This window comes from Apostichopus japonicus, chromosome 14 (genome assembly GCF_037975245.1).
Source record: "Apostichopus japonicus isolate 1M-3 chromosome 14, ASM3797524v1, whole genome shotgun sequence".
NCBI lineage: Eukaryota > Metazoa > Echinodermata > Holothuroidea > Aspidochirotida > Stichopodidae > Apostichopus > Apostichopus japonicus.
In genome coordinates, this window is record NC_092574.1 from 9919355 (window position 1) to 9930063 (window position 10709).

The 10709-nt window shown below is 35.6% G+C and overlaps 1 protein-coding gene across 1 annotated transcript in view; it reads right to left on the bottom strand.

Moving 5' to 3' along the window:
* The window catches only part of LOC139979612 (DNA repair protein RAD50.L-like), a 23477-nt gene extending 13606 nt beyond the window's left edge, over positions 1–9871 (bottom strand). The window contains exons 1-14 of the mRNA XM_071990583.1: positions 9715–9871; positions 7822–7968; positions 5705–5785; positions 5268–5360; positions 4826–4867; positions 4125–4169; positions 3455–3528; positions 3076–3135; positions 2751–2796; positions 2014–2082; positions 1510–1599; positions 1025–1085; positions 618–727; positions 294–370 (exon numbers count right to left, since the gene is read on the bottom strand). Of these exons, the coding sequence (XP_071846684.1) occupies positions 294–370; positions 618–727; positions 1025–1085; positions 1510–1599; positions 2014–2082; positions 2751–2796; positions 3076–3135; positions 3455–3528; positions 4125–4169; positions 4826–4867; positions 5268–5360; positions 5705–5785; positions 7822–7968; positions 9715–9771 (1052 nt within the window). The 5' untranslated portion in view covers positions 9772–9871. The remainder of the gene's footprint in view (positions 1–293; positions 371–617; positions 728–1024; positions 1086–1509; positions 1600–2013; positions 2083–2750; positions 2797–3075; positions 3136–3454; positions 3529–4124; positions 4170–4825; positions 4868–5267; positions 5361–5704; positions 5786–7821; positions 7969–9714) is intronic.
* Between the last annotated feature and the right edge of the window lie 838 nt (positions 9872–10709).

Genomic DNA, 10709 nt, shown 5'->3' on the forward strand with positions numbered 1-10709 from the left:
GTATGAATATTCATAGCATCAATCTACATATATCACTTAGGATTGATTATTGCACCTAACAGGATATAATAAGAAAAAATGTGAAATACTAATTTGCACTTTTCATGTGACATAATATTCAAATAATATAGGTGATAAAATAACATATAGGTAAAAAAAAAACACTTCCATGAAAATTGTTCCATAGCCAAAAAAAGTGCATTCCCAACCCTCAAGCTTTGATAGAAATTAGTTGGTTTGATCTATTCCACTGCCCGAGACTGAAAAATTAAAAAAACAATTTGTAAACTTACCGTACAGACTCCGCTCTGCTGAGACTCATCTTTTTAAGTCTTTCAAGTTTCTTGATACCTCCTTCAGTAGCGATCAACTTTAAAAAGAAAGAAGAAAAAAACCATAAAGAACTCATAGTTTGGAGGATTCCCATGGCAACATGATTCCCATGGCAACATAATAGCAAAGACTGGTTTATCATCTAAAATTATCAGTTTTCAATTACAATCTTTCTTGACTGATTCTCTGACAATGTAACTTCTTGCATCTCTCAAATATAAATATATGCCATGATCTTTCAAATTAAAAGGAATCATGAAAATACAGATCTTTAAATTTTATACCTGCTCTTTAAGATCTTTCGTGCCAAGTGTCTCTGTGGATTGTCTCCGTAACTTCTCTTTCAACCTGAGTCGGTCTGTGTCGAGATCTCTCCTCTTCCCTTCTAGATAACCTATAATTGAGAACCATGCAGCACTTAGTGATTTACGATCGAAAGGTTTTATTTCTGGCTGCACAAAGATGATATTGGGAGGAATTTCATGTAATCAGGTGTGGTTCCGGAGGGCAGGGTAGGGCACAACCCCCGCCCCATCCTCCCCCCCTTTAATTCAACCCAAACGTAAATTTTTGCTGGTAATGTATTAATATATACAATCTCACTATAAAGGAAAACCTGCCAGTGTAAACAATTCCTTATAATGCAAATCTAGTAATATCATTGAAATTTAAAAAGCAAATATTTTCTTACAAATCTCTCGTCTGATTTCTTCTCCAATTTGGATCTTTCGTCTGATTTCACACAGCTCTTCCTGTCACAAGAAAATTGATTCTAATATTAGCAAAGAACTTTTGAAGCTTAACTTTTTAACATTGCATTTACGGTGACTATCGGGTGAACGTATCTAACGAAGCAAAAGGACATTGAGAAACACCGCTAAAGATGACACGAAAATTCAATGAAGAAGATCTACTTCCTTATACTCAGTCGCTGTAAACTATGGATGAACATCTGGGGTACAATTTGTTCCCATTAAACTGTTTAGAGGAATATGATAATCTTTGGAGTGATATGGCTAAGTTTTTTTTTGTATCATGATTAGCAATTTTTAGTATCAATAAGTCGTCTATAATGATAACATGAAAAGTATATAGTTTGGTGAACCACAGAGAAATAATCTTGCAAGATTTCACATATATGTGACAATGTCAAATTGATTCAGCATTAAAGTATACCTCAACAGCTAAGGTCTTCATTTCCAATTCATCAATCTGGTTCTCGATATGAGCTTTCTCTGTTTCCTCTTTCTCTATCATCTTCCCCAGCTGTGAAGTGATGAAAAAACATAGTCAGTGATATGGACCTAATTGGGGTAGGGTTACTACAACTTATCGAAAGAAATGAGGACCTGTTTTCCCAGCTTGGGGGCAGGGGTGAGGGACAAGGTATAATAATCTTAGTTTAAGGAGTCCCACTCTCCTTAACGCGTGAAAGATCAGAACGGTTAAAGGAGTAACGTCTCTAATGACAATCTGCAATACTGATGTTAATAAACATATTCTATTGCTAGAATTATGAACCAAGCCTTACATTGGGGCCCTATGATTTTTTATCTTGCATAACTTTTTTGCTATTAACCATTTTGACTGCTACTAAAATAAGCCAAAGAAAAACTACTCAATTTTTTAAAGAAGGAAAGCTGCAACCACTGGCAAGAAACAAACATTTGTTTTACTTACTCTTTCAACTTTTTCTTTGCTATCTTGAATGTCTTTGGCCTTGTCTTCATAAATGTTTAAGTCATATTTCTGCAGAGAAAAATGTAACATTAAAGAGTTAAAAGTAATTCTGGATGATAGATTTGATATCAATGTCGATTCTTACATACTGAAATAGAAGAGACCTCACTTCATAACTGGTACAAGTGTATATATAAATAAAGTCACTTAGAAAGAGACATTACGAGACTTGACTGAATAAAACATGGTCGACAGTGATTTAACAAGTCAATTACGACTCAAGTCACTAGATTTTAAAGGTGAGGTGTTCTGGGCACGTTTGCCACGTTTTCCCCACATAGATTTGTGGTGACTCAAGTCACAAAACTTAACCAGTAACAACTCTATTCAACCATAATATTGAAGTCACTCTTTACAACTTTAGTGATTGAAAACAGTATAAGTGCAAACATCCACCAGAATACTGTCGCAAATGACTTTAAGATACTGTATATATATGTAAAGTAACTAACAAACGCAGAGTGGTATCAAACTGCCTTCATAAGCTGCTTCGTTTTACACTTGACTCTATATATCAGCTGCAAAATATTATAAGTTAAGTAATGATACAGTGCAAAAATTTTGAAAAATATTAACAGACAGTCTTGTTAAATTTGTACACCAACCCCCATCATCACCCACTTAATGTCCTTCCCCCTCCTCCCCCCCCCCATCCTCTCCTAACTCCATATTCATACCTGCTTGTTAATCATCGTTGTAAGCTCAATCAGGAGTTTGTTGTATCTGAAAGAACGTAAGAAACGACAATGGCTTGATATTTAAATGTAAGAAAGATAGACTGTTTCATTCTGATCTCATACATTTTACAGAAAACAAAAACATTGTAAGTAAATTTATAGTTTGAATATATTCATTTGTTGTTATGCATCACACATTTTTATTACAAAGTCACCAATTTTGTTTCCTTTTTTGTTTAACAGGAATGAAATAACCATACTGTTTCACTTTCACACCAAATATTGTTTCAAAGTTTCTATCAAACAGTACTGAATAATTCCTCACCTGGTTACTTCAAAGAACTTGTCAAATTTTTCCTTGAGAGCTCTCTCCTTGTCCAGAGGCCTTCAATGAGGAAAGAACGAAAAAAAAAACGTAAATTCCATATTAATTTAAATCCAATTTTCAAACGTAGACGTATCGTAAAATCAAGAACAAAACATTAATTTTTGTTTTGAAATTCCACAAGTTGGATTAATTTCTACTGATTTACAACCTGGATTGGGTAGGATTCTAAAATTAGCACCAAAAGCTGTGGAATTTTACACAATATCATAAAGTACATTATAATGCAGCCGTATTCAAATTATGATGCATTTCTTTGCACCGTTCATCATAAATTGACCTCTCAAATATTGTTTTTTACTATAAAATTTAGACATACCAGCAAGACTCCTCTTGATGACAAAACAAAACATTTGAAAGGATAGAGCTGGAGACACCAAGTTCATCATTCATCTGTAGAGAAATATTAAACATGAATATAAATATGAACATAAAACGACTTGAGCAAACAGCTGAAATAAAAAATAAAATGAATACAAAGACAGGGCACAGGGGCTGTGGGGAAACAACCTGAAAAAAGTGTTAGATTTCAAATGTGTAAAGTTAATTCTTATCCAATGGCTTTAACCAGCAAGAAGAGAAATTTCCAAAAAGTTTTTTAACAAATTTATCACAACTTGTTATAACAACATATTGGATGTGATATTTAATGTATAACAACCTTTCTGAAGGATCATGCATATAATTTGTTAATATAAATTTTACTATGTTATCCCCCCCCCCCCCTCTCACCGAAACCCAAACCTACGGCTTGGGTCCTGGAATAGACACTAAGAATTAAAACATGCATTCATATTTGTTTCCCTTTTGGTTGGACTATGAAATATCCACATCCCACCCCCTCCCCACGGCATCATAGGTTCACATGTGCATGCTAGCATTGTAACTGGCATAATGCAGGCTGTAATTGCCTCCCAATAGCCAGTAACCAATAATAAATTCAATTTTGTGATTTGCTGTTTGTGCAATAAGTATCGTAATGGACTTACCATCATGCTTAAGTCTTTCTTGCTCGTTACTGGCTGCCATGAATCCTAAGTAAGAAAGAAAAAGATTAAGCAATTTAGATCATTTTACAATTAAAACAGGGTACGTAGTAATTAATTGCTTTGATCCCATTGAGGGTTGGAAGGAACACAATAACAAAAACTGCACAATTAACGGACCATTGTGGGGGTAGATCTGAAAAAAGTTGGTGTAATATTTTTTTTACCCCAAAATAGAAAATTATTCTCAGGTACTTACTACTAAGAATTCACAAAATCTGTGGGCACCACTTCCCCTTTATTGCAAACAAAACTCACTTCCACATTTGACGACCACCCCCCCCCCCCTTCAGGTTGAAGTTCCAGTAATTCTGGATATTATCAATAACTGCTAAACAAATCACCATAGCAACAACAGACTGCTGCCTTCAAAGATTTATGCAAGAGACATCTATAACAGATATTAAGAACAAAACTATTCTCTTAGACAGTAACATAACGCTCAGCAATTTGCAAGGAAAGTTAATACGTTTTACAACCAAGAGCCAAATACTTTTTTAAGAGACTACTGTGGCTAAAAAATAGTGAATCTGGTTATAATTCAATCAATCAATCTGATGTACTAGAAATGCTTCACAATATAAACACAGACATGCAGACACATACTGGAGAAGGTAACTTGAAAAGAAGACGTGTAAACTTACACCAATTTTATACCAGCCCTCCTGCTGTCGTTTATTCTCTTTCTGTAGAGAGAAGTCAAAATAATGTCCATAAAGTATATGTACTTAAAGGGTGTGAAGACTCGCGCAAAAAGAAACGTCTAATGCCAGTAATCTGACCTAGTTTTGAATGAGGTGTAACAGAAGTGTTAGACACCACCATCGATCCCAGAAAAAATACACACACAGCTTGCTACCATTGCTAATTAGACACTAGTGTAGGCTACAGTCAGAACATACACCTGCGGTCAATACCCACAGCACAGCCACTTTCCCTATATGTGACCCACAATTAAACCATCTAGGCTGCATGGGAAGCAATATATATACCTTACCGGCAACCCATGCCTCACCTTGTAGAAATCGACCTATATGACCTTCCACTTATTCCGGATAATTTACACTTAGAAAGTTATATACGTACCACAGTAACACATCTTCGAATGGCTACATTCTGGTTACCCTTGTTGGTAAAGTTCAATTCGATTTCCCCTTCTGCTGTGTTTGGACCTGCAAGCTTTACGAAGGGGAATGAAATATGGCAGATTTTACAAGGTGAAGAGAGATAAAAAAAAAAGTGGAGAGAGATAGAAAAAAAAAGGGGGGGGCCTAATTGTTTTAAAAGTGGGATGAGTATAAAAGGTGGTATGTATCGAAGTATTGAGTTTATCAAAAATTTTTGCTCAGCTGATAGTGTGAATTGTTGATATATATTATGGTACATACTTTATACAGCAAGTAGAGTCCAATTTTATCACCTAAAAACTTGGGAGAAATTTAAGCAATTTATTTTCAAACTTCCTTGGAGAGGAAATACTTATTAACAATATTACATACAAGCATATGTTGGTTTAAACTTACCTCTAAACTATGAAGAAATGCTTCCCTCCCGCCTGGTGGATATTCACCGGCACAAACAAATCTCAAACATTCAATGATTGACTGTATAATGTGGAAAGAAAAACGGGGAAAAAAATTGCTAAACCAATATTTATAGCTGAATTACACTTTTAGCCATTTATTACTTCAAAACAGGAGTTTAAATTTGTGATGCTACCATGCAGCGAAAGTAAATCTATTGCATGTGTATTTATGGTCACATGCAGTGAATACACTGGTTCTTCAACGATGCATGCCTGCCACACAGTGGGCACTAATATAAATGGGAATGGATAGGCCTATATAGGGAGTATGCAAATTAAACTTAAGACAGTTAGCTTAGGTGAGGAATATACAAAGGCAGAGATCCCTGTGAGTCAATAGGAACAGCTGTACTACTTATTAAAGAATAAAGGCATGTAACATGGAGCAAAATGAATACAAGTTTCAGATACTTAATTTTTTGGTTTAAATTTTATATGGAGGTTGAACAGTGGGTGGGGTCAGGGACATGGGCAGTGGTGGGGGTTCAGGTGGGGCCGGCCAGAGTGGTGAGTGGTGACTTAGACCCCAAGTTACAAATTGAAGTTTACAGGTATCAGTTGGCATATGGCACATATATGTACAGTTCACAGTATCGCTATACCTATACCGTACTCGAAATTGACATTTATTAGCAAGTTCGCCTACACATGCGAACTTCTTTTTCTTTTACAGTACAAGCCAATTAAATGTCAAAAACTTTCATGCAATGTACTTTAAATGTGCAAAATGACGAATTATTAATGCTAAATAAGCTATGGACAGACCTAACCATGCAAGGCTTAATATAACTATATAATGTTATTGAAAGCTTTGATTCAAATCATTTTCCAAACTAAATAATTTATTGATAAGTTATTTCCTTGACTTTGCCCAATGTCAACTGGACAATAGGTTGTATATAGAAACTTAATTCTACATTTTTACAGACACTTTACTGTTTAGTTGGGAAAATTTACAACGCCATATCAGAGTGCTCAACATTTTGAGAACAACCACAGAGTTATTGCATGCAGAATGAAAATCTAATATTAATTCAAAATCGCCTACCACTTTTCTATGTAAACTTATCTTGTCAAAACATTCCAAATTATTTAAATTTGTTTTCATGCAATGCGTAGATCTGTCCACACTCGGTGGAATCTAATACCTCAGCATAAGTTGGCAGCAGTTCCTCATTTCCTTAGATTACAATGAAGTGTTAATCACTCTCGGCCAAGATTTAAAGAAAAACAAGCCGCATTCTCCATTGTACAAACAAGCCGATCGAAGTCAATTGTCTTTTGGTTTGGCAAACATCCAGGACATGACGTGTACGGTCTAACGTTGGAAACAATTGCATTCATTGTTTCTCCTCCGATTAGAAGATTCTAATATTGTTGCCTAACAAAGGATCATCCCAAGCTCTCTAAAAGACTATCGCAAGAGTGGAATTTTCTGACGTAATTGCAGACAATTTGTAGTTAAATATAAAATTGGTAACTATGATATGATGCAATTAATGATGCAAATTGAATCGTCCCAAATCATGATGACTAATGCATGCATAAAATTAGGAAATCCCTTCACACAGTTAAGAAGACATGCATACATGTATAAGGCAATACGAAAGGATCCACAAATGTTTATTTCCAAGACCCAGGATCTTACATGAGGATTGAGCCATGGATTCGATTTTATTCGATATTAAACAAATAACTCCATAGATCTCCGTAGATAAATTTTTTTATGTCTGTAAACCTCTAGCGACCAACCAATTTTTTTTCTTACTTTTACTTTTTGGACTATCCATCTACTGAAATAATTGGAGCTGGAATACAGGGCAACCCAACTGCATGCACCCCCCCCCCCCTTACTTCCTCCAACACCAATCTCACAACTGTGTCTGGTTCCCTTGGAAACAGTACCTTGCAAGTCAGTGAGCAACACACACACACACATTCTTATTATTTTATTGTTACAAATGTCTCTTAAGGATCCAAATCCCACATTAGTACAGATTATGGATTATCATTCAGAAAAAAACTTTAGAAGTTGGTTTTTCCAAGCAAACTTACTGTTTTTCCAGTCCCATTTTCACCAAGAATGACCGTCAAGGGTGTGCCAAATAAAACGGTTTGTCTTTCCCTCTCCTCTGGACTAAAACTTCTGATTCCTCGGATGGATATTTTGTTAAAGTGCGACATGATTACATAGTCTGTGATCTAGGATTCAAAGGAAAAGGACTTGGAGTATAAAGTTTGAGCAATGAAATTTAGATTCTCCTGCTTTAACTTGACCCTTGACATGGGCCCTTCCCTACTGCTGGCCACCTTTATATTCATTCCGTTCTGTAAAAGTTTGTTAAATTTCGATCGCTTAGATTTTACATGTCAAGATCTGTTTAGACTCTATTTTAAAACTTTCGAAATTATTCATTTTTCAAAATCGATTGTTCTTTAATATGTCGTCATACTGTAGATAATTAAATCATAAAAATGAGCTATATTTAAACGAAAGCAAGACCTAGCGACTAAATTGACAATTATCAAACAAAAATATGAACCTTGATATTCAAGAAAGTAGTCTCGAACGTATTTTTCTACGTAAGAAGACAAATAAATGTACGTCACTGCTCATTATTAGTCACAGCTTGCATTTAAACTTGCTTCAGCCAATAGTTTGAGTGCGTCTGAAAAAACAGCTGTAACCAACTAAACAGGAAATGGAAAAAACAATTCATTCACTAATTTGAATGGCGATGACCCAATGTAGCAACACAAGCTTGCATCATGTTTGTTTTCATAGCTACAGGACGCTATATTTATACTTGAAGTGAAGTTGATGCAATCCGAAACAACTTATTGCACACTGATAGTTTTCAATTGTTTTTAATTTAAATTTAGTGAATTAACGTTAAAAATTCCAGTGAAGAAGTATTTGACGGGTACTATAGCCACGTATTCATGCATGATACTATTTTTTAATCTTTTTAAATATTTTTATTTGTAGACATACTGAGAATCTCTTGTGAGTTGCTATACATGTTAGAGAAATACAAGGGATTTTAAAACAAGTTTTACTATTAAGTTATAAAGTACATGTACATACGTAACATAAATGTGTATGTTCAAATATACAACGTTGATATATGATATCGAAAAAATATGCTGAATTTGGAACCATTACTTCAAAAGTAAAGTTGGATATATACATATATAACCTACCTAAATTGACACCTGAATAATGTAAGGTGGTTTACATACAAAGGTCATTGGGTCAATACACACCCTATACCTTGTGCTCAATATGCTGATTGATTGTGTATTATTAATTACCGAAGAGGGCGGTCAATTTTAGGCAACTCTTGTTGTGAATACATTAGCATCATAATTACTGATATTAGTTTAACATTGGCTTGACCAAACTTACCTCCCACAGCACAGAACAATATTATTTTCTAACCATTGTTTATGCAAGGAAATTAATAATACTTGCATAATTGCGAAACACAAGCATGACTGTACTAGATACATTGTGCTGTAGTGCCAACAAGCATATTACACAAATAATTATCTGTTACAAGGATATACAACAGCTAAGTTGGCTGACAATAATAAGTTATTATCTAGTATAAACAAGAAAGGTGACTGACATACATATCTTTGCCAATGGCCTACATTCTTAGTATATAATTTCAATGGGTCTACATTATGTAAATGGTACATGCCTATTTATTAATTTCTAACCTAGTCCTACGGTAACATGCACGAAATATGGATAATATTTCAGACTAACCCGCACTGACTTAATACAACTTCATGGTAGACCTTGTACATATAAGAATTACACACTACATTAATGTATAACCCTAATATTCAGCACGCAACAAATAATGAACAAGTTGGAATAAATTTAGAAGTGTTGGTAACCAGTCTTTTCGACAAAAAAAATGACCCAGAGTTACATACCTGCAAAGCTTCGATGACCCGGTGCTTGCAACAACATCTGTACACTGAGATACACATCTGACACGATCAAGGTTAGACTGCCAAATGCCGGTGGCGTGCGTTTTCTAGTGTTGTTGTTAAGAAACAGCTGATGCAAATCTAGGGACGTGGTCAGACTTCTGACCTAGCTGAATTGCATTGGGTGCATAGAGGAACTTTGAAAGCTTTTACAATGATGGGCATGCAATCACGCAATGTGCTGACGTAATCTTTACAGTACGGTAATGTGTGACGTCTTGGCAACTTGGTTCTTCTAAACTTGTCAACGTGTAGTTAATGAAAATGATTTGAAAGGTGAACGAGATATACATGGAACTTGACTGTGATTTAATTTTGATCATTACTAGGAGGGAAATTGTAGGGTTTGGTTCAGTTCATTACTGGTACCGTATCCAAACACCGATGTCGTGACTACGTACACTACAGTGAATTTTACAGTTGTGCGTTCACCTTCCGCGATACGTAGGCATACGTCAGAGAGTGGTTGAAGGCTAGATAATAGAGACGATACTCTTTAAGAAAAGGCACCCAAGAATTTAAATAACCTAGGAACGAAAACCAAACAACCGAAAGACTGCTCCGCTCCCAACCCCAGCCCCTTACATCGAGACTGTGACTGTGTGATCATCATTTCAGGTGTGTATCACGATTCACCTACTAGGGGAACATAATGCTACACACAATCCTAGCCAAAAGGCCGAGAAGCGACAATTAAGAGACGTTAGTAATTAAGCCACTGGGCGAGATGATTGGTAGGAAATTAGACGCTTCCGTCGTAATCTATCAATATTCATCGAAAAGATCGAGGCGGCTCGATTTAAGGCGATGATTATCCAAGATCTTCACATTTGTAGAGAGTGCTAGCAGGGAGTTGTTATGGAAACTCCCTGGTTTTGGTGTTAGCAGTGGAGTCATGTGTGTGTGTGTGGGGGGGGGGGGGGTTAGAGGTACCATAT